Source organism: Oncorhynchus masou, chromosome 11 (genome assembly GCF_036934945.1).
Source record: "Oncorhynchus masou masou isolate Uvic2021 chromosome 11, UVic_Omas_1.1, whole genome shotgun sequence".
Taxonomy (NCBI): Eukaryota; Metazoa; Chordata; class Actinopteri; order Salmoniformes; family Salmonidae; genus Oncorhynchus; species Oncorhynchus masou.
The window spans coordinates 45189404-45214340 of record NC_088222.1 but is presented as its reverse complement, the minus strand read 5'-3'; the positions used below and the strand labels follow the sequence as shown (position 1 = coordinate 45214340).

The window sequence follows — 24937 nt, the reverse complement described above, 5'->3', positions numbered from 1 at the left end:
TTCTTTGGGTTGGTTGAGAGATGGGCTGTGGAGAGCCTGTTAGTGTTGATCTCAGTGTTCTACTGCTAGGATTGATCAGACACCAGCTCAGGAGTTGAGATGCGTAATTGGTAGATGTGCACCATTGATCTAGTCACTGCTTCTCCAATTGAGGAGAGGAGAAGAAACTGTCCTCTTGTTGTGTGTGAGCGAATAGAAGGGAAATTTCATTTTTTAAGGCGAGAAAGGAGGACACCATGAGGTTTGATGCTGGGGGGTTTTGGACTTCCTTCCCCGTCCGGGCTGGAGCTGTGGAACGAGATCTGAGAGGAGAGTGTTTTTGGGTTCAGTGTGGGGCAGCAGCTTGTGAGAGCTTCCGACCAGCATCAAAGCGGCACGGTCAACTGTCTTCCACTTTCATCCCCATCCCATCTGCCTCCTCGTAGACCTCCCCGCAGGGTCTGCCGCCCACCTGGCACAGGCCAGCATTGCACTGGGGTCTGCCTGTAGCCAAGCTGGGCACCGGACGGAAAGGAGGTGCTAGGGGAGAGATGCTGTCGAAGCAGACTAACTTAGCTACAGTATTTACTAATCTTCACATTGGGTAGAAATTAGACTGCTGATGACGAAGAAGCAGTTGATTTTTATTCTTAGCCTAAGCGCTAACGATGATAATGAGCATAATAATCAAATGCCGGTCCACGAGTCTGGAAGGCGATAATCTGTATATTCTGTATGCTTTTAGCTGTATAATTCAGAGTCCTTATACCGCTTTGAATAGCGTGAATAAGAAAATCAATGCATGTAAATGACCAGTGAATAATTGCTGGTAGAATATAGAGGGGCACTTCATTGCTCCAGATGTCTCATTATATTCTGAAAGCTACTGTTCACTCCAACACAATTTGCACATTCTATTGGTAATAGAGACCATGTAGCAGCTGATTCTAACTCTCCGTGTCCGCCTCTTGTCTCTCTCTCTCTCCTTTTCTCTCCTTCGCTGTAGGCACTTCCTGTTTAAAACCCCGTCCGGGACCACTCCCCTGTTCAGCAGCTCGTCTCCAGGGTACCCCCTGACGTCTGGGACCGTCTACTCCCCCCCACCGCGGCTGCTACCCAGAAACGCCTTCTCCAGGAGCTCCTTCAAGCTGAATAAACCCTCCAAGTACTGCAGCTGGAAATGTGCTGCCGTGTCGGCCATCGCTGCTGCCGTCCTGCTGGCCGTGCTGCTCTCCTACTTCATAGGTAGGCTACAGTACAATACAGTACAGTACAATACAGTACTGTAGCCCCCCTTGTTATATTGATATGCCATCTGCTGTCAGATTGGCTTGGCTCATTTAACCTGTTTGGGAATGAACTGGAAAATATTCCAACTGAAAATATTCTTGTCAAGGGTATGGTTGGATGAAATACCATAGGCCTATCGCACTAATGATATTAAAATTCACAGACACTTGACATGGAAAAGCAATTTCTAGAACCTTGCTTATATATCATAATTAGCTTGACATTTGACATGCCATGAATCCAAGTGTGCCTGTTAGCATATTATGTTGGTTATTATAAAATGGAATGTGTATTCATGCTCATGACAAATGCACGTCTGAGGATGAAGCACATAGAAAGAAAAAGCCGTGTGAACACTCAGCCTACTCTAGCCGTACTCCATGGTCGGTTTCATCCCACAATATTTACTATTAGCATTTTGTTTTGTGAGGTAACGATCTATAGTCAGCATTGAGGTCTCTCCGGGCAGTGTTCAGATCTGACATGGTGATTGTGAGTCATCGCAGCACTGCGGGGTGCAGTGAGCTGTGCTGTTAGCTCCACACACAAGGCTGAGAAGGGGAGCCTGCCGCTCCCCGAGCCTTGCTCCTCAGAGGACTGTGGACACAGTCGATACTGAGGCGTAAGAGCGCTCGAGTGAGAGAGGGAGCAGAGCCCACTGCAGGAGGGGTGGAAAATGAGAGTAAACACATCAAAGGGCTTTGATGAGCCGATCAAGAGCCTCACTGTGGTCACATAATAACAGCTAAGGCCAATCACTTGGGGGGGGGGGGGGGGGGGGTGTATTGTGAGTTGCCTGAATGTGTTGTATTACGGGCTCTATGTGGGGTAGAAACAGATACATTAGTAGTGGTGGCCAAGCCTATGCGGTATTGTGGTTTTAAGTCAACTTCACCCGGCTTTCAGGGCTTCACTGTTTGGAATTGCAATGTTTGTGGATATATTTATTCACTGTGAGATTGCGTTGACACGCTTGTCCTATTCAAATCTGGAGAGACACACACAGAGAGGGAGAAAAAAAGAGCGAGTGGGAGAGAGAGAGCTGGCTCATTGTCTCTGGGCAGCCATGGGTGGAAGCTGGCTGTGTGTGTGCACTGGTGTGTGATGCGTGGTGAAACTCCCCCATTACCTGTGGGATTATGTTTCGCATGGCGTGGCACTCAGGCACACCGAGGGAGGGAGGCAAGGCCACAGCTCAGCAAGCAGAGCGCTCTGTACCCCAGCGCCAGGATGGGTGTCGAGGCTTTATGGGCTGAGCGGTTCCGATCCAGCACCCCCGGGCCAGGCCAATACTCAACGGGCCCCGGGACTTTTGAGCAGAACCGAACCCTGTGCGTGCGTGCAAACTGCAGAAATAAATGTGACCGTGGCTTTTTTAATTTTTTTTTTACAAGCGATCAAACCTGGACGGCTGCAGCTGAGCTCTCCACCGCAGACGCAGCCATAGCCCAGACTCTGCCTACGTTCCAGGGAGATCTGCACTAATGCATCTGGAAATGCAGCAGTCAGACAAATATGAGCTATTTCTGTTTCCCTCTTTCATAAGTGTCTAAAAAAATGATGCTGTCTGTCCTTTTCTTGAACTCCAGAATTAGTGTCTGAAGAGAACTTCTCTCAGAGACTCAAGACAAAGAATATGCTCCGAAAGAGTTGAACGCTAGACTCCTTTTGAGTCTGCATATAGCATGCCTCTTAACCCAATACACTCGTGGGATAGGGCTAAATTGAAATGTTTCTTACAGAAGAAATATGGAAAGCATGTATGCATAACCATGGTAACAATCAAAAGGGAACAGATTGGAGATTATGTGAAAATTATTAATTGTGAGGACAAAATGTGAAGACAAGACAGTTAATCTGACGCAAGACTTAATCCAAACATTACATTATTGATTTTTTGTATATTTTACATTAGTGTACTATTTGCCACATTTGTTGATAACTAAATCTGTAAATACTCTGGATAAATTCAGTAACATGACTAGATTATTCCTGGAAAATGTAGGGTAGGTGCAACATAAGACTAAAATGACACGGCTTTGAGTGAGAGGTTTAACTTATCTACAAGTGGCCACACACAGTTCCTACGTAATTTGAATGCACTTTTATGTCTCAAAGAAGAGTCTTCATCTATAAGGTGCTATTTTGAGCTATCCTAGCTGTGCCGTTGAGGAACTAGAGCAAGTAGACTTGTAGTTGTTTTCTTTGGAACACAGCCCTGCATCCGTGTCAATTACTGTTGTTGTTTACACATTCCAAAAACAGTCCATTATAAATCGCAATCTGGTCAGATGGGCATTATTTGAAAGTGTGTTCTATTGGCAACATGGCTAGCTAGCTAAATTACTCAATAGGATCTTCCAGTGTTAGGCTTTCACAAGGCAATTCAGAGAAGCAGGTCCTCATTTTGGTGTATTCAGATGCGTGTTCCCCGCCAAATGTCTTTCGAACTGTACATAGCATAGTGATCATAAACGTTGACACTACTGTATATGACATGAGTTTTATGATATGGAAATGTGAACTGCACATTTGGACTAACGGGTGTTTGTCCAATGTCTCGTCTTGTCAAAAGACATCGATTTTCCCCAATTAGCATTGGGGATCGGGGCGACGTCTTGTCACGCCCGGTGTTCAAGTTCAGAACTGCTGTCAGTCAAAACCAATACTGCACAGTGAAGATGAGTCCTTGCCACTCATGACGTCAGAGCTCGTGTTATTGCACAGCCACTGCGTGTCCAAATCTGCTATTTTGAAACAGTGTACAAGTGTGAAGAGCTCCTGGGCCAATCACGGGGATGTTGTTACATCATGAAAGACTGACACCCACCAGTTGTCCTTGTATCTCTCCGCTCGTCCATTCCTCTAAGGACACTCATTTGCCACAAAGGTCTTTTTATATTCCTTGTGGTTTGTTGTGAAACGCACTCGCTCACAGACCTACCGCATCCAAGGGGCTGAGAGGTTTACTGTTGCTAGGACACAGGTGAGGTGAGCAGGCCTGATGCAAGCCGAGCAGGTCTAGCATCATCATGCTAGGTGGGGAATGGCGATGGAGAGCCCTGCTCCTGCGTTTCTCTCTCCCCCTAAAGGACAGCAGGTCTAATTTACACTAATTGGTGAATGATGATGATGAAAGGGAGAGATAAATGACAAGTATGTCTAGGCTTAGCTATCCACCTCCCAAACCCCCTTTTGATATTGGTTCTACTTTTATCCCCTTAGTTATGGTGCATTCAGAAAGTATTCAGCCCCTTATCTTTTTCCACATTTTGTTACGTTACAGCCTTATTCTCAAAAAAAAAAAATTTTAATCCTTCATCAATCGACACACCACCCAATAATGACAAAACAAAAACAGTTTTTTTGAATTTTGTGCAAATGTATCCAAAATAAAAAAATGAAATATCACATTTACATAAGTATTCAAACCCTTTACTCAGTTATTTGTTGAAGCACCTTTGGCAGCGATTACAGCCTTGAGCCTTCTTGGGTATGATGCTACGAGCTTGGTACACCTGTATTTGGGGATTTTCTCCCATTCTTCTCTGCAGATCCTCACAAGCTCTGTCAGGTTGGATGGGGAGCATTGCTGCACAGCTATTTTCAGGTCTCTCCAGAGTTGTTTGATCGGGTTCAAGTCCAGGCTCTGGCTGGGCCACTCAAAGACATTCAGAGAATTGTCCCCAAGCTACTCCTGCGTTGTCTTTGCTGTGTGCTTAGGGTCGTTGTCCTGTTGGAAGGTGAACCTTCGCGCCAGTCTGAGGTCATGATCCTCTGGAGAAGGTTTTCATCAAGGATCTCTATGTATGTTGCTTCGTTCATCTTTCCCTCGATCCTGACTAGTCTCACAGTCCCTGCCACTGAAAACATCCTCACAGCATGATTCTGCCACCACCATGCTTCACTGTAGGGTTGGTATTGGCCAGGTGATGAGCCTGGTTTCCTCCAGACGTGGCGCTTGGCATGGTCAGGTGCCTTTTGGCAAACTCCAAGTGGGCTGTCATGTGCCTTTTACTGAGGAGTGGCTTCCGTCTGGCCACTCTACCATAAAGGCTTAATTTTTGCTCTGACATGCATTGTCAACTGTGAAACCTTAAATAGACAGGTGTGTACCTTTTTCAAATCATGTCCAATCAAATTAATTTATCACAGGTGGAGTTCATTCAAGTTGTAGAAACATCTCAAGGATGATCAATGGAAGCAGGATGCACCTGAGCTGAATTTCTCAAAGGGTCTGAATACTTTTGTAAATAAGGTATTTCTGTTTGTATTTTTAATACATTTGCAAAAATGTCTAAACTTGTTTTTACTTTATTATGCGGTGTTGTGTGTAGGTTAATGAGGGAAAACATTCATTTAATCGATTTTAGGATAAGGCTGTAGCGTAACAAAATGTAGAAAAAGTGAAGGGGTCTGAACTTTCCAAGTGCACTGCATGTTACCTGAACTGATGCTGGAGCTGCTGCTCTGGCTATAAGCAGGGGCTTTCATTAGGCATGATATGAAACCAAAAAAAGATGGGTCATTGACACTGAAATCAACCTAATGACTCATAAAACAGGATTAGAATGGGCATACAGTGGGGCAAAAAGTATTTAGTCAGCCACCAATTGTGCAAGTTCTCCCACTTAAAAAGATGAGAGAGGCCTGTAATTTTCATCATAGATACACTTCAACTATGACAGACAAAATGAGGGGAAAAAATCCAGAAAATCACATTGTAGGATTTTTAATGAATTTATTTGCAAATTATGGTGGAATAATAACAAAAGTTTATCTCAATACTTTGTTATATACCCTTTGTGGGCAATGACAGGGGTCAAATGTTTTCTTTAAGTCTTCACAAGGTTTTCACACACTGTTGCTGGAATTTTGGCCCATTCCTCCATGCAGATCTCCTCTAGAGCAGTGATGTTTTGGGGCTGTTGCTGGCAACACGGACTTTCAACTCCCTCCAAAGATGTTCTATGGGGTTGAGATCTGGAGACTGGCTAGGCCACTCCAGGACCTTGAAATGCTTCTTACGAAGCCACTCCTTCGTTGCCCGGGCGGTGTGTTTGGGATCATTGTCATGCTGAAAGACCCATCCACGTTTCATCTTCAATGCCCTTGCTGATGGAAGGAGGTTTTCACTCAAAATCTCACAATACATGGCCCCATTCATTTTTTCCTTTACACAGATCAGTCGTCCTGGTCCCTTTGCAGAAAAACAGCCCTAAAGCATGATGTTTCCACCCCCATGCTTCACAGTAGGTATGGTGTTCTTTGGATGCAACTCAGCATTCTTTGTCCTCCAAACACGACGAGTTGAGTTTTTACCAAAAAGTTATATTTTGGTTTCATCTGACCATATGACATTCTCCCAATCTTCTTCTGGATCATCCAAATGCTCTTTTGCAAACTTCAGACAGGCCTGAACATGTACTGGCTTAAGCAGGGGGACACGTCTAGCACTGCAGGATTTGAGTCCCTGGCGGCGTATTGTGTTACTGATGGTAGGCTTTGTTACTTTGGTCCCAGCTCTCGCAGGTCATTCACTAGGTCCCCCCGTGTGGTTCTGGGATTTTTGCTCACCGTTCTTGTGATCATTTTGACCCCACAGGGTGAGATCTTGCGTGGAGCCCCAGATCGAGGGAGATTATCAGTGGTCTTGTATGTCTTCCATTTCCTAATAATTGCTCCCACAGTTGATTTATTCAAACCAAGCTGCTTACCTATTGCAGATTCATTCTTCCCAGCCTGGTGCAGGTCTACACTTTTGTTTGTGGTGTCCTTTGACAGCTCTTTGGTCTTGGCCATAGTGGAGTTTGGAGTGTGACTGTTTGAGGTTGTGGACAGGTCTTTTATACTGATAACAAGTTCAAACAGGTGCCATTAATACAGGTAATGAGTGGAGGACAGAGTAGCCTCTTAAAGAAGAAGTTACAGGTCTGTGAGAGCCAGAAATCTTGCTTGTTTGTAGGTGACCAAATACTTATTTTCCACCATAATTTGCAAATAAATTCATAAAAAATCCTACAATATGATTTTCTGGATTTTTTCTAATTTTTTCTGTCGTAGTTGAAGTGTACCTATGATGAAAATTACAGGCCTCTCTCATCTTTTTAAGTGGGAGTACTTGCACAATTGGTGGCTGACTAAATACTCCCCCCCCCCCACTGTATTTAGAATAACACACCACCTGACAGGCACAGGCACACACAAACACATATCCACTCATATTATTCCCCTTCTCCCTCCGGTATCAGTGATGGAGCAGGGTTGGCGGTTGTCACTTTTATGTGTGGGTTCTGATTGCAGTCATCTGTCCATCATTAGTGACAGGCCATGTGGTAAAACATGTGAGACAGGTGGTAGACGTCCTCAGCCCTGCGTGGCTCTCCTCTCTCCGAGTGAAACCAGTGCTCCATCAATACGCCTAGTCTGTCACAGTTTTTTAATTTTTTTAAATATCTGCCTCATCAGACTGGCTCTGCCCTGGAAAACACGACCCCCAATGTCCCCAAGCCTTTGGAGACTTTGACCTTCATGCTGGCAAAACTTAATGTGCAGAATGAATCCGGTGTACACTGGAGAGAGCCTAACCTGAAATTCCTTCCCTTCCTACTTTGGAGATGAGGCTTTGAGTGAAACCTATCCTCATGCCGCATGTCATGGATGTGTTAGATATTCTATACAATGCACACGCTTTAAACTAGAGAGAAAAAACAATCCACAACCCCTCGTCTCTTCATTCTACTCTAAATTCTGCTTCTGGCATACAGAAATGACAATCAAAATTCAACTTTATTTCCATTCCACTTAATTTAATATTTTTACCTCTCGCTATAAACAAATGCCAGCCTGCATAGTAATAGTAAATTCAGGTCTATTTCGGATTCAAAGCAGCAGAGAGCAGAGCACCTTGGCAATATTGCTGGAATGGCCAGCCACCATTGGTGAACTTGGCCGGTTACGGTTAGACACATATAGTATGAGCTGTGCAAGAGCTGCAGCTGTAGAGAGGGAGACTGAGCATGTGGCCTGACTCCAGATACAACAACAATAATAATAATAATACTAATAAATAATTGATTGGATTTATATAGCTCTTTTCTACCAACTGAGGTACTCAAGGCGTTTTCTATAGTAGGTGGATACTCACCTCATCCACCATCAATGTGTACTGTAGCACCCACCTGGGTGATGCACAGCAGCCATTTTTGTGCCATTTTCACCACACATCAGCTATCAGGTGAGTGATATATGCCAATTAGGAATGAGGGGGATAATTAGGTGGTCATGATGGAATGGGGCCAGGTTGGACATTTTGACATGACACGGGAGTTAACACCCCTACTCTTACGCTAAGTGTCATGGGACTTTTAATATCCATAGAGAGTCAGGATACCTGTTTTAATGTTCCCTCCACAAGAAGGCACCCTACGCAGGGCAATGTCCCCTTCACTGCCATGAAATGGGGATCTCCTTCGACCAGAGGGAAGAGTGCCCCCTACTGGCCCTCCAAAACCGCTGTAATCCTGTCCTAGGTTTCTTCCGAGATACCTGACTTTCTATGGAGTCTTTCCTAGCCACCGTGCTTCTACATCTGCATTGCTGTTTGGGGGTTTTAGGCTGGGTTTCTATACAGCACGTTGTGACATCGGCTAATGTAAAAAGGGCTTTATAAAATACATTTGATTGATTTGACTTCAAGCAGCATCTGATCCCCCATCCAGGGACCGACAGAACCGACCCTGCTTAGCTTCAGGGGCAAGCCAGCATTGGGATGTAGGGTGGTATGCTGCTGGCATGTGTGTGGATGTTCTCCCTGGCTCTCCTTCATGAGACCGATAGGGGTATATAACGCTGTCACACAAATTGTCTCCTCAGCACTTGCACATGGGCAGGATGGTGACATGGTCCATTTGGAGTCGGTGAAAGAGTAAGAGAGAGAAACTCATAACACGAAGGTTGTAATTATAGAAGAAAGAAAAGGTGTCTGGGGGACCGATGGTTGGGCTCAGGGATTTTGACAAGCGGAGTGGAATAGATTGGATCCATCTCGTCACGCTGCTCTTCACACCCACATCTCGCCCTCGCAGAGGGGGGTCGCGGGGGTTGCTGGTGGGGTGGTAATCCTTTTTAGATTCCATGGGTCTGCAGAAAGGGTGATGATCAGACAACAAAATGGCTCCGCAACACAGGCATGTCGCATCATCTCTCAGAGGCTGGGGTCCCTCAGTGGTCAAGGATAGAGCAGCGGATAAGATACACACTGTGGAGGGATTGGAGAGAATGCTGCAGCGGGGATGGATAGACCCCAGAAAGGGCTGCTGTTATTGGCTTGGCTTTTCATTGTTAGGAGAGACACTGTCGATTTCTCGTAGTCACACATTTGTATTCACAACAGTGTTGCTCGAAGCTGTGAACGACAAATCAAACAGACTTCAAAGATGGAAACACGCCGGGAGATCAGTGGGAATAAAAGCTTTTTATTTCACAGTGCTCTTTTTTTGTGTGTGTTTGTGTGTGGCAGAGTGTTGGTGATTTGAGTTTGTGTTGATAAGTGTGTGACTTATATGGTGTGTGTGTGTGTGTGTGTGTGTGTGTGTGAGAGTTGGAGCCTAACGTCTGTGTTTACACACCTATAATTTGAGTTGTCTCTCGGGGATGGGTGGTGGTGGTGCTGCACAGACTGCACACCTGCTTTTAACTTCCTGTAATCCTGTCCTCAGATTGCTGTGAACTGCCACTTAGTTGCATCAGTCAGAGGAGGTGTGGCACCCAGGGAGCAAGGCCCACGGCTGTTTTCATTACCGGTTCATCAGAGGCTGGTCCTGCCAGGGGACCAACCGAGCAGACCTGAGCTCTACGCTCCTCCATCACATCACATCACGGCCCATCCTCGTCCCCAGCACGGCCTGCTTTCCTTTCCTCAGCCGGCCCGGCAAGCTCCCTCCCCTGGCCCCTGGGTCTGCTCCACTTTGTAGTTGAACTTCAAAGCCTTTAGACTTAGCTGTGTTTGCGTTTGCAGGAGAAATCTCCTGGAGGGAGCAGCTCACATGGGGGTATTACAAGAATAAAGGCTTAATATTCGGGAATCGTTTTTGTTGTTGTTGCCACACCCAGTCTCGGTCCTCAAACTGAGGACTCTTCACCTGTTAGATTCATAGAATTCATCAGACTCCCCAGACCAATGTATTACAACTTGATCTTTTTTTGGATCGTCACATTGAGTTTTGATACATAACCACTGAAGTGAGTGGTAGCCAATAATAAATAATTATACTGCATTAGTCCACCGGGGGGGTGTCTCTCTGTGCTGTTCCTTGATGATGGATGTGACCTGAAGTTGGAGCATCTTGCTCCTGCAGCAGAGACAGAGACGGGGAACTCACAGTGCCTTCCCGGGAGAGTTGAGGTCATCTCTCAGATTAGTACTTCTCTAGGTAATGTTATACATCACTTTGAGGAGGTGAATTATAGATAAAGATTACATAAATTGTTATGCACCATCTCATGAATTCCTCATCTAACACATTTTCTGTTAATTATTCATGTTTATTGCAGGGCCGAAAATGAGTTTGTGGAAGATTTCCCCCAGATGTGATTAAGCAGTCTTAAGTGCATTGAAGCGACAGAGAGTATTTAACACTTGCCATGCTGGTTCATTGACAGACTGATGAACCACTGATTACCTAGCTTACATTGCTTTACACGAATATGTGTGTCTTTAGAGAGGCCTGCAGAAGACCGTGTGTTGTACCGAAAGAAGCTGGAGAGGGAGGAGGAACCCGAAGGCGAGGATTTATTAATGCCTCGGCAGAACTTGGGTTCTTGTTCAGAATTAACTGAGGATGACCAACAGCTTGAGGGGCCCGCCTGTCATTTAGGTTTATTTTTACTGTCTCTTCGCCTCATTGACAAGCTTTTTATTCAATCAGCTAATGATTATCTAGGTAAACCTTGGGAGTTGTACAGGCAGCATGCAGACCGCAGTAAGCAGTGCAGTGCTGCAGCTCTTGTCTTTGAGCTAATGTATGCAAAGTGCCTGTTTCTCTGATCCTTTTTCTACACTCATCCCCATGGGCACATTTATAGTGTGCATAACTATAGCTGCACAGCCAGCCTGATTGTTGTTTCTTGTGTTTAAATGTAGGGTGACTGTGTGCATGCCATGAGGAGATGGTTTGAAAATAGTCATGGAGAAGTGCTATTTTTAGAATGGAATCATTTGATTGTTGTTAAATGATCTAATACAATTAGCAATTGATTGTATGTGGCTCTTGGCACGATCCTGAATTGAGGAAGGTGGCGCCATTGCTGTATAGAGGTGTGTCTCGCTGCAAGACCGAGTCGATATGCAGTTTGGCTCCCCATGCATAGACCTTATCAAAAAATTCCCCTTTGAACTCTGCAATGGTGTATAGCAAGGGTGCCCTCTACAGGCTGAGTAGAAAGACATAGGTTTCTTGCCAGCATCGACAGAAATGCAGTGAATTGTGTCCCTTTAGACAAAGCTTTCGGAGAGAGCTTATTATTGATAATGTTCCTGGACTTCTTTGTCCCTGATCTGTGCCAGGATCAGCAGCAGCAGCAGCCCAATGTCTGGATAGCAAAGTGTATCTGGGACAGAGGCCTAGTGACTGCTGTGGGAGAAAAGAAAGGCTGCAGAGAGAGATGAATGAAGGAGACGTGGAGATGGAGGTAGATTGAAGGAGAGAGATTGTGGCAGATAAGCAGATAGAGGAGAGAAGAGCGAGAGTAAATGGAGATAGTGAAGAAAGGCTGCTCCCATCTCTGTGACGATAGAGAGGTTGACAGTGGAGTGGCACAGGAGCATAGCCTGCCTGCCCACAAGTCAAGCTGAACAGCTCAGACAGGAGCTATACTGAGGGGCCCATCCTGCTCCATTCCTTCTCCTCAGCCTACTGTCTGCCTCAGCCCTGGGGGGGGGTGTAGCTGGGATAGTAGGGCACAGATGAAGGTGAGTCATTAACACTGATACTGCATACGTCTGCATCTTCGCGCGTGTGTGTGCATGCGTGTATATGTTTGCGTGCGTATGCTTGTTTGCATACTGCTGTGCCTGTACATACCAATGTCAGTGTGTGTGCTGGTGTGCATCCATGTGGACTCGGGTAAGAGGGACTGGGTAGAATATTAAGACCCCCTCGGCCTCTCCCCACGTAGCCGTTTGTAGAGTAGATTTCATTTCTACCCCTGTTATGAACAGCCATTGGACCACTCTGCATGTTGTCATGTAGATGACCTTAGGACCTCTGACTGACAAAACTACTGTTCCTTATATTATCATAGAGAGCGGCAGGTATCCTAGTGGTTAGAGCATTGGGCCAATAACAGACAAGTTGCTGGCTCGAATCCCCGAGCTGACAAGGTAAAAATCTGTCGTTCTGAACGACGGCCCTGAACGAGGCAGATAAGCCACTGTTCCCCGGTAGGCCGTCATTGTAAATAAGAATTTGTTCTTAACTGACTTGCCTCGTTAAATAAAGGTACAATTAAAACAATTATAAAATAAGAGTGTTGATCTGTCTGACTTGTTATACTGAGGTTGGCGTGTGCTTCAAGCAGATGCCATCCCTGTCCCAACCTAATAGCTACATTTTTGGGAATTTTGATATACCTGAATGTTCTACTCTCTGGGTTTCGCTCTGTACAAAAGGTCATTGGCAGCAGTAATTGGAGTTCTGGGGAGTAGATGAAAAATTGCTGAGATATTAATCCAAGGTCTTTTCCTAGCGATGTACGAGCTGATTAACTCAAGAAGAAGAGTTATCTTTGCCACTTTGTCATTAAATTCAAAGCATTTTCTATATATTTTTGTTTTATTATTATTCAGATTCAGCCTATTTGTCTCTTTTTAATCAAGATTTAGGATGTCCCAGCATTTAATCCAATATACAGGAAGGTATGAGACGGCAGCCAACTCTATCATGGCTGTTTAAAGAGTTTTCTCTTGAGTATTGGGATGAAGTGATTTACCTAAAGGCCATTGTGATTAAGTAGTGAAGTGAGAGGCTTATTAAACTGTTCTCCTGGGCTGTGGGCTTCCAGTCCACCTGTGTGGGCAAGCTGCCTGGCCATTGTGGCCAGCCCAACCCAGCACAGCTCAAGAGCCCAGCTCTGTGTATTAGTGTTATATACACTACAATATTCACACTATGGTATTGTGCTCTCTATCGCTCTCTCTCTCTATCTCGCTCTCTCTCTCTTTCTCTCTCTCTCTCTGTGTCTCGATCAGTTCTGAATCTGCTGGGGCTCAACTGGCAGCTGAAACCGGCCGATGGTCACCTGATCAACAACGGACTGAGCACTGGCCTGCCGGGCAGGAGCGACGTGGCAACAGTGCCCTCCGGAGGCAGAGGTAAGAACAGCCAGAGTCCACACAGCTACCGCCCCTGGCCATGGTGCTGAAACCCTCCACTACACTACACTGAGGCAGCATGGATGACTGGAGACTGTACTGGGGGTTCTAACAGCTAGTGAGGCTCTGGCTGTTCTGGTAGCTCTGGGCTAGAGGTCTGGTAGCTCTGGGCTAGATTTGTTTATGAATGGAGGGAAGGATGTAGTGGAAATTGACAACCTGCTAATGTGCAAGAACGAAGAACAAGAAGTCCCTGGCTTTCATTTGTTAATGAACAAATTATAACGAGTTCTCCCTTTTCTGCTGTCTGGAGTGTTTGAATTATAGTGAAGCTTACCCCGTCTGGTGCAAAACTCCTAATAGAATACTAATCACATCAACAGAGCTTACACAGGTTCTATTAAAGGAGCGTTGCCAATTGCATTAGAACTCAGGTTATTTACCTTGCGCTTTGAAGTTTGCTGTCGGAGCGCAATCAAAGGATGGCACAAGGCTGACCATCCGTCCGCCATAGTGCATGTAATGCCTCATTTCCCTTGTGAATTAGTAACACATTAGAAAGGAAGCCTTCAGCCCTCAGATAAATATTTAGTAATTCCTCACACATACCAATGCACATTTGTTTGATTGCTGTTAAAACACCATATCACTCCCTTCGGTCTGTAGAATTTGCTGGCCGCGTCAGAGGCATGTCTTAATTTAGGAGGACTGTAACGACACATTCCATCTAATCCAACTAGAGGAGGCGTAGTGTGGGCGGAAGGAGCTGTGAAATCGCTCTCGGAGACTCGAGCTGTGAACTCGTCCTCTGAAGTGTTTTTCCAACAGCGTGACGTTGGCTTTGATGGAGGGCCTCTGGAGTGGCTCTGAGGAGCCGCCAAGCATGGGCTGTCTGATGAGCCAACACACCCGCACACACACACACACACACACACACATAAACGCACACACACACACACACACACACTGCATGTCTGGGCCAAGCTAGTTTGTTTAAGCCAGACGCTGAAATTGAGCGTTTGAATTTGCTGGGCTTCATGTAATTAGAGAAGGTTGTGGAAAGGACAAGATATGAGTGCGAGCACATCTGTCATCTGTTGGGAATGGCATCAAACGGCTCTCTACTGAGAGATACAGCAGTTGCGTTGGGTTCTCCGGGGTTTGGCAGGACTGGGAATAGTTTTTCATAAGACTGTGTTGTGAGACAGACCTCCAGACTAAACGGTCGATGCCTCCTAACCTCCAGGGCTTGGATCCTGGTGTCTAGATGAGTTGAGGTCACTCTGCAGTAAAGACATAGAGAGGGAGCTGTGAGACTGTGCTGGGGGCGAGCCAGAGCATTGTGGGTTAGTGTGACTCTCTCGCTGTGTGTCTGTGATCCTCACTGTCAGGAGGACATTTGCAGATCTGCCTGATGTGTTCAGGAGGAATAACACCCCTGCTTTAATACTGTGGGAGGAACAGATCGCTACCTAGGACCTCATCTCTTTCTCTCTGTATTTCCCTTCACTCTCTCTCTCTCTCTCTCTCTCTCTCTCCACCCCATTCTTTCTTTATCTCTCTCCCTCATCCAATATTAATACAGCCAGAGGTTTCTCAGCTAGGAAAATAAACTATTTGGGGTTAACTGTTCAAACCAGAGAGGGATAGCAACCTTTTTGCAGTTATTGTTAATACTAGGAACTTCCTGTTCCTGCATCAATTTCTCAAGCGTTTTTTTTTTTGTTTTTAAGGGGAGATGCAGTATGTTGCACCACAGATGATGGTGGACTACGATGATTTAGCAAAGTTCTCACTATTGTCGACCCCCTCATTCCCATGAGAGCTGCATGATAAACAGGTCTGGGAATACGGTAATCCCCCTCGGAGGGAGGAGGAGAATGGTAGCAGACCTTTAGTTCCTCACCAGTCCCCATAGGGAAAAGGAGCTACAGGAACTGTGTGATGCCGCATCCTACAGCACTACAATGTAAACATGAATCTAAAACCCTTTTACAGTGTGAGATGATTAATAGTGTTGTAAAATGCACACCTTAGTAAAACAGCATCTGTATGTTGTTTTTTCCCCCCGCAATGAAACACAAATATTTGCATTGCCTCTCCATGAGCTGGAGACATTGACTTTCCTCTGGGTTTTATCACAGCAGAGGGGTTATTTCGACAGAGATCTGAGGTAAACTCACAGGGGCCTTTACCTTGGATTTGTTATGTCTAGCCTACTCTTTCTCTCTTTCACTCACCCCCTCTCTTTCTCTCTCTCTCTTTCTCTCTCCCATCCCCATTCCCTCCTCCGTCTCTCTTTCAGGACCATGGGTGTACAGGAACAGTAGTATAAGTACAGGTGAGCTGGAGGTAGGTCGGCGGGTGAGCCAGGACATCCCCCCAGGAGTGTTTTGGCGCTCCTTACTACACCTCCGCCAGCCCCTGTTCCTCAAGTTCAACATCTCCCTGGGCAAAGATGCACTCTTTGGGGTGTACATCCGCAAGGGTCTGCCCCCCTCCCATGCACAGGTACCCAGCAATGGCCGTCTATATTGTTTTAGACCTAGATAGGTCATGTTTTAGACCTGGATAGGTCATGTTTTAGACCTGGATAGCTCATGTTTTAGACCTGGATAGGTCATATTCTAGACCTGGATATAGCTATCATAGAAGTATATTACATATGTCACAGATATGTTATAGACCTTGACATTAATTCCACCTGAATTTAATAAACCGGGTTTATTAAGCAGAATTGACTACTTCCTGCCGTGCCCCTTCCTTCCTGACTAACCCTGTTCTCTCTGTTCAGTATGACTACATGGAGCGTCTGGACGGGAAGGAGAAGTGGAGTGTGGTGGAGTCTCCTCGGGAACGCCGCAGCATCCACACGGTGGTTCTGAACGAGGCCATCTTTGTTCAATACCTGGACCCTGGCACCTGGCATCTGGCCTTCTACAATGACGGCAAGGACAAGGAGTCTGTCTCCTTCAGCACCGTGGCTCTAGGTGGGTGCTGTTATTGTATTTCCCTGCTCTATATCTCTGTTTTCTCTTCGTAAAGGCAGGGAAACCATTTTTGGATTCTGGTAGCGAGTAACACCTCTGAGTGAGTTCTACAAATGCACCATTCCAGGTTTGCAGTCCTGTTGGCCAGTTTGGGTTAGACTGATATTAGTAGTGAACTCTGAATGTGTTGGCAAGGTTGAGTGGGAGAGATTGAGTTGTAAAAGATGTATGCCTGTGGAGTTCTATCCGTCTGTAAGCTGCATTTAAAAAATCTATAATCAAGTCAGTGAAGAACAAATTCTTATTTACAATGACTGCCTACCAAGGAACAGTGGGTTAACTGCCTTGTTCAGGGGGAGAATGACAAATTTCTACCATGTCAGCTCGGGGATTTGATCCAGCAACCTTTCGGTTACTGGCCCAACGCTCTAACCACTAAGCTACCTGCCGCAGCTGTCACACAGTTCACCATCGCTTAACAGTAAACAAGCGTGCAACAGCTGAGAACAAAACAAGAAAAGAAAAAAACAAATTATTTTCGCACTTGCTTTGGTTTTGAAGTTTTCATGACTGTCAGGAGCTCCCCCAAAGGAAAAACACTATCTCTACACAGCACACAGGCAGGCTCTGCTGCAGTAAAGGCATGAAACAACATCTCTTGATTTAGAGATGAGTTGAAATGATAACCAGTGATGAGAAAGACTGGTCTGAAGGATGATGCTACTGAAAGGAGAACAAAGGGCAACAGAACAGGGCGGGGGCTTAAACTTGACTAAAAGGGAGGGGAACGGGAGCTGAGACGAATGGGTTGGCTTGGCTACTGGCTACATTGATATGCACAAGGTCAAAGTGGAGCTTTTGTCTTCAACAGTAGACTCTCTTAGTACATGAATACACATCTGCTCATTATTCATTTGCCTTATATGCTTCCATGAACCTCTAATCCTCCGTGGGGAGGCACACAGGACATGCAACAGTGGCAGCAACATACAGTGGTGGAGTATCCTCTGCCACTGGCGTACTGCCGTAGGGACACTGAGTGATTGAGGCAATTATATTACAGTAATTGTACTTAACTGAGCAGTGGGGATGAGTAATGTTGTAATGGGGGAGGTTTTTACTTGTGGCAGGGGGTGGGGGGGGTGGAGGAGGGAGGGTTGTTTGAGGACATTTGGGGTGTGCTAAAAAATAGTTTTGGCGCTGAATCGTTTGAATAATGCGTTAAGACGTCGCGCCACAGAGGCGTTTTTGATTGATCTGCTGATGGATATTTACAGAGATTTCTTTTCATAAGAAATGACCGACTCGCAAAAGCTCATCTGTCTTCACCTGTCCTCTTACTACTGAGCTGTAGTCTTTGCATGACGCTGTACAGTATACGTTGCCATGCCCCCAGGAGCTGCCCCCTTTTCTCGAGTAATGTCAATGTGTTCGCACCATTCTAGGTGCTTCGTTGTATTCTTCCATCAAACACTTGACGTTCTGCATTCAACTCTTATTGGCACAGACTATTATATTAGCTATAGAAAGAGTCGCAGGTTCACAGCCACCAGTGGAACGTTAATGACTGTTAATTATTTAGACGCATCTAATTATGAATGGTAAGGAGGGAAGAGGTGATGAGGGAGGAGGTCTGCCTAATCAAAACAGGAGAGGGATCAAACAGAGGGAGGTGAGAGGAGTGAGAACAATCGCATCCTGTATCATATCATATCTCATATTTTGGTTGTAATTACTTGTCTGTTTTCAATGATTTCTGTTCGATCATAGATTCAGTGCAAGAATGCCCGCAGAATTGCCATGGAAACGGAGAGTGCATGTCGGGCGTGTGCCACTGCTTTCCAGGATTCCATGGCATGGATTGTGCCAAAGGTATGTACTTTGGTATCACTGCGCTCGGCTGTCAAGTTGTGTATTCTGTAGGTATATTTCACCCCTATCTTGAAAATCGTCATCGTTTTGAGACATGATATATTAAAATGAAGCATCACTCAAATGTATATTGTGGAATATTTTACCCCTACCTTGATCCTCGTAACAAGAGCCACCATGACTTGTTTGAGTCTAATCTCAACATAAGTTATTATCTACTGAAATAAAATGGAGCATGACTCAAATAGGACCTAAAGCCCATGTCTTTCACCTTGTCTCCCTTGCTGTATCTCATTCCTCCCACGTTGTCTAGCTGCCTGCCCGGTCCTGTGTAGTGGCAATGGCCAGTATGACAAGGGCTCGTGTATCTGCTACAGCGGATGGAAGGGTTCAGAGTGTGACGTTCCAGTGGGCCAGTGTATTGACCCAGTTTGTAACGGCCGTGGCACCTGCTCCGAGGGCTCCTGCACGTGCTCTGCAGGTTACCGCGGCGACACCTGCGAGGAAGGTAGGGTGTACAGCGCTGTAGATCACGCGCACACTTGTTCACTCTCAGACAAACACACGCACACACACACACACCTGCCTTCAGGGAGATTCACAATATTAGGTTTCAAAAAGTATGAGACTGCAGTGATATACACTGAGTGGACAAACCATTAGGAACACTTGCTCATTCCGTGACATAGACTGACCAGCAGAATCCAGGTGAAAGATATAATGCCTTAATGATGTCACTTGTTAAATCCACTTCAGTCCGTGTAGATGAAGGGGAGGAGACAGGTTGAAGAAGGATTTTTAAACTTTGAGACAATTGGGGTGGCAGGGTAGTCTAGTGGTTAGAGCGGTGCAACCGGAAGGTTGCAAGTTCAAATCCCTGAGCGGACAAGTTACAAATCTGTCGTTCTGCCCCTGAACAGGTAGTTCACCCACTGTTCCTAGGCTGTCATTGAAAATAAGAATTTGTTTGTAACTGACTTACCTCGTTAAATAAAGGTAAAATAAAAAAATAAACAAGGATTGTGTATGTGTGCCATTCAGAGGGTGAATGGACAAGACTAAATATTTAAGTGCCTTTGAACGGGTTATCACTAGGTTCCTGGCGCACCGGTTTGAGTGTGTCAAGAACGGCAACACTGCTGGGTTTTTCACGCTCAACAGTTTCCTGTGTGTATTACATTTACATTTACATTTAAGTCATTTAGCAGACGCTCTTATCCAGAGCGACTTACAAATTGGTGAATTCACCTTCTGACATCCAGTGGAACAGCCACTTTACAATAGTGCATCTAAATCATTAAGGGGGGGGGTGAGAAGGATTACTTATCTTATCCTAGGTATTCCTTGAAGAGGTGGGGTTTCAGGTGTCTCCGGAAGGTGGTGATTGACTCCGCTGTCCTGGCGTCGTGAGGGAGTTTGTTCCATTGGGGGGCCAGAGCAGCGAACAGTTTTGACTGGGCTGAGCGGGAACTGTACTTCCTCAATGGTAGGGAGGCGAGCAGGCCAGAGGTGGATGAACGCAGTGCCCTTGCTTGGGTGTAGGGCCTGATCAGAGCCTGGAGGTACTGCGGTGCCGTTCCCCTCACAGCTCCGTAGGCAAGCACCATGGTCTTGTAGCGGATGCGAGCTTCAACTGGAAGCCAGTGGAGAGAGCGGAGGAGCGGGGTGACGTGAGAGAACTTGGGAAGGTTGAACACCAGACGGGCTGCGGCGTTCTGGATGAGTTGTAGGGGTTTAATGGCACAGGCAGGGAGCCCAGCCAACAGCGAGTTGCAGTAATCCAGACGGGAGATGACAAGTGCCTGGATTAGGACCTGCGCCGCTTCCTGTGTGAGGCAGGGTCATACTCTGCGGATGTTGTAGAGCATGAACCTACAGGAACGGGCCACCGCCATGATGTTGGTTGAGAACGACAGGGTGTTGTCCAGGATCACGCCAAGGTTCTTAGCGCTCTGGGAGGAGGACACAATGGAGTTGTCAACCGTGATGGCGAGATCATGGAACGGGCAGTCCTTCCCCGGGAGGAAGAGCAGCTCCGTCTTGCCGAGGTTCAGCTTGAGGTGGTGATCCGTCATCCACACTGATATGTCTGCCAGACATGCAGAGATGCGATTCGCCACCTGGTCATCAGAAAGGGGAAAGGAGAAGATTAATTGTGTGTCGTCTGCATAGCAATGATAGGAGAGACCATGTGAGGTTATGACAGAGCCAAGTGACTTGGTGTATAGCGAGAATAGGAGAGGGCCTAGAACAGAGCCCTGGGGGACACCAGTGGTGAGAGCGCGTGGCGAGGAGACAGATTCTCGCCACGCCACCTGGTAGGAGCGACCTGTCAGGTAGGACGCAATCCAAGCGTGGGCCGCGCCGGAGATGCCCAACTCGGAGAGGGTGGAGAGGAGGATCTGATGGTTCACAGTATCGAAGGCAGCCGATAGGTCTAGAAGGATGAGAGCAGAGGAGAGAGAGTTAGCTTTAGCAGTGCGGAGCGCCTCCGTGATACAGAGAAGAGCAGTCTCAGTTGAATGACTAGTCTTGAAACCTGACTGATTTGGATCAAGAAGGTCATTCTGAGAGAGATAGTGGGAGAGCTGGCCAAGGACGGCACGTTCAAGAGTTTTGGAGAGAAAAGAAAGAAGGGATACTGGTCTGTAGTTGTTGACATCGGAGGGATCGAGTGTAGGTTTTTTCAGAAGGGGTGCAACTCTCGCTCTCTTGAAGACGGAAGGGACGTAGCCAGCGGTCAGGGATGAGTTGATGAGCGAGGTGAGGTAAGGAGAAGGTCCCCGGAAATGGTCTGGAGAAGAGAGGAGGGGATAGGGTCAAGCGGGCAGGTTGTTGGGCGGCCGGCCGTCACAAGAAGCGAGATTTCATCTGGAGAGAGAGGGGAGAAAGAGGTCAGAGCACAGGGTAGGGCAGTGTGAGCAGAACCAGCGGTGTCGTTTGACTTAGCAAACGAGGATCGGATGTCGTCGACCTTCTTTTCAAAATGGTTGACGAAGTCATCTGCAGAGAGGGAGGAGGGGGGGGGGAGGAGGATTCAGGAGGGAGGAGAAGGTGGCAAAGAGCTTCCTAGGGTTAGAGGCAGATGCTTGGAATTTAGAGTGGTAGAAAGTGGCTTTAGCAGCAGAGACAGAGGAGGAAAATGTAGAGAGGAGGGAGTGAAAGGATGCCAGGTCCGCAGGGAGGCGAGTTTTCCTCCATTTCCGCTCGGCTGCCCGGAGCTCTGTTCTGTGAGCTCGCAATGAGTCATCGAGCCACGGAGCGGGAGGGGAGGACCGAGCCGGCCTGGAGGATAGGGGACATAGAGAGTCAAAGGATGCAGAAAGGGAAGAGAGGAGGGTTGAGGAGGCAGACTCAGGAGAAAGGTTGGAGAAGGTATGAGCAGAGGGAAGAGATGATAGGATGGAAGAGGAGAGAGTAGCGGGGGAGAGAGAGCGAAGGTTGGGACGGCGCGATACCATCCGAGTAGGGGCAGTGTGGGAAGTGTTGGATGAGAGCGAGAGGGAAAAGGATACAAGGTAGTGGTCGGAGACTTGGAGGGGAGTTGCAATGAGGTTAGTGGAAGAACAGCATCTAGTAAAGATGAGGTCGAGCGTATTGCCTGCCTTGTGAGTAGGGGGGAAGGTGAGAGGGTGAGGTCAAAAGAGGAGAGGAGTGGAAAGAAGGAGGCAGAGAGGAATGAGTCAAAGGTAGACGTGGGGAGGTTAAAGTCGCCCAGGACTGTGAGAGGTGAGCCGTCCTCAGGAAAGGAGCTTATCAAGGCATCAAGCTCATTGATGAACTCTCCGAGGGAACCTGGAGGGCGATAAATGATAAGGATGTTAAGCTTGAAAGGGCTGGTAACTGTGACAGCATGGAATTCAAAGGAGGCGATAGATAGATGGGTAAGGGGAGAGAGAGAGAATGACCACTTGGGAGAGATGAGGATCCCGGTGCCACCACCCCGCTGACCAGAAGCTCTCGGGGTGTGCGAGAACACGTGGGCGGACGAAGAGAGAGCAGTAGGAGTAGCAGTGTTATCTGTGGTGATCCATGTTTCCGTCAGTGCCAGGAAGTCGAGGGACTGGAGGGAGGCATAGGCTGAGATGAACTCTGCCTTGTTGGCCGCAGATCGGCAGTTCCAGAGGCTACCGGAGACCAGGAACTCCACGTGGGTCGTGCGCGCTGGGACCACCAGATTAGGGTGGCCGCGGCCACGCGGTGTGGAGCGTTTGTATGGTCTGTGCAGAGAGGAGAGAACAGGGATAGATAGACACATAGTTGACAGGGTACAGAAGAGGCTACGCTAATGCAAAGGAGATTGGAATGACAAGTGGACTACACGTCTCGAATGTTCAGAAAGTTAAGCTTACGTAGCAAGAATCTTATAGACTAAAATGATTGAAATGATACAGTACTGCTGGAGTAGGCTAGCTGGTAGTGGCTGCGATGTAGCTAACCTAGAAAATCGCTCTAGGCTAAACAATTGACTTAGATACAAAGACGGCTGTGTAGCTAGCTAGGATCAAACAAAACAAACCGTTGTACTGTAATAGTTACTACAGTGCTGCTATTCGGGGGCTAGCTGGCTAGCTACGTTAAGAGAACGACAATAGCTGGCCAGCTAACCTAGAAAATCGCTCTAGGCTACACAATTGTCTTAGATACAAAGACGGCTATGTAGCTACGATCAAACAAAACAAACCGTTGTACTGTAATAGTTACTACAGTGCTGCTATTCGGGGGCTAGCTGGCTAGCTACGTTGAAAGACCGACAATAGCTGGCCAGCTAACCTAGAAAATCGCTCTAGACTACACAATTGTCTTAGATACAAAGACGGCTATGTAGCTGGCTAGCTACGATCAAACAAATCAAATCGTTGTACAGTAATGAAGTGAAATGAAAAATGTGATACTACCTGTGGAGCGACGGAATGTTGACCGGGTAGTTGGAGTTCAATTCGGTAGAGGTTGGCTAGCTGTTGGCTAGCTAGCTAGCAGCATTTCCTACGTTAAGGACGACAAATAGCTGGCTAGCTAACCTCGGTAAATTAAGATAATCACTCTAAGTCTACACACTCTAAACTGCACAATTATCTTGGATACGAAGACAGCGAAGACAACTATGTAGCTAGCTGACACTATGCTAATCGAGTCGTTCAGTTGAGTGTAATAGTTTCTACAGTGCTAGTGGACAGTGGATGTTAGCTAGCTGCTTAGCTAGCTGCTGGGTAGATACGTTAGGACGACGAAATACGATGATATGCAATTGTCGTTGATACAAAGACGGCTATGTAGCTAGCTAAGAAGAAATTGCTAAGATAAGACAAATCAAACCGTTGTACTATAACGAAATGTAATGAAATGTAATGAAAAGTTATACTACCTGCGGACCGAAGTGTAGATGTGTAGATGCGACCGCTCGCTCCACCATCCAAAGGACATCCACCCAACTGTGGGAAGCATTTGGGTCAAAAATGGGCCAGCATCCCTGTGGAACACGTTTGACACCTTGTAGAGTACACTCTCTGACAAATTGAGGCTGCTCTGAGGGCAAAGGGGATGCAACTCAAGATTAGGAAGGTGTTCCTAATGTTTTGTGCACTCAGTGTACACAGTGGGGTCTGAAATGATTGACACCCTTGATAATGATGAGCAAGTATTGTCTGTATAAAATAAATAGTTCAAATACAGTAGCTTTTTGTAATCATGTCATCAGACCAAAGCTCCAGTTCTAATCCAAGAGCTCTTTGGCCATGTACACCAGGGGTGGGTTTGGCGTCCAAATGAGAACACATGATCAGAAAATAATATTTGATGATATGGGGCTATTTTGCTGCCGCTGGTCTTTGGGGGGCTCTTATTAAGGTCAACGGCATCATGAACTTCATGTACCAGGATATTTTAGTCAAAAACCTTCAAAAAGGAAATGGTTAATTGGCGGACTTGAAAGCCATTAAAAACCTGCTGTTTTGAATTGAACAGGGCAGTTCGAAGGATATCGGTGATCTAGAATTCTGGATTCTGTGGGATTCTGTATGGAGGAATGGTCAAGGGTCGCTCCCGGTGTGTTCTCCAATCTCATAAAACATTTTAGAAAAAGACACTTTTATCCTCACCACCTGAAGTGTTGAAAACAGGTTGTGTCAATCATTTTGACCCCCTACCTTTTTGAGAATTGTTTTGAAATGAGTTGTTCAACAAAAACCTCTTTCTCTGAGCAGTTCTGTTCGTATAAAAATAATATAATATACTTTGCATACAATATAGCTCAGTATTTAAATGATTTATTTTACACGGTCATTTTTGCTCAACTTTGTCACGGTCGTCAATCATTTCAGACCCCCCCCCCCCCACTGTACATCAGAAAGGTTATTACGGGAATGGAATCTCTTCTATTGATCCCGCTTTTAAATAATTGCCCTGGAGCTGATTCATTCACTTATGTTCTGAT

The 24937-nt window shown here is 46.3% G+C and overlaps 1 protein-coding gene across 1 annotated transcript in view; it reads left to right on the top strand.

Annotated features, from left to right (window-relative positions):
• Positions 1-24937, top strand: part of LOC135548735 (teneurin-2-like) — a 217506-nt gene that overhangs the window by 170762 nt on the left and 21807 nt on the right. Inside the window, exons 7-12 of the mRNA XM_064978616.1 lie at positions 986-1224; positions 13520-13642; positions 15948-16153; positions 16437-16632; positions 18403-18504; positions 18818-19012. Of these exons, the coding sequence (XP_064834688.1) occupies positions 986-1224; positions 13520-13642; positions 15948-16153; positions 16437-16632; positions 18403-18504; positions 18818-19012 (1061 nt within the window). The remainder of the gene's footprint in view (positions 1-985; positions 1225-13519; positions 13643-15947; positions 16154-16436; positions 16633-18402; positions 18505-18817; positions 19013-24937) is intronic.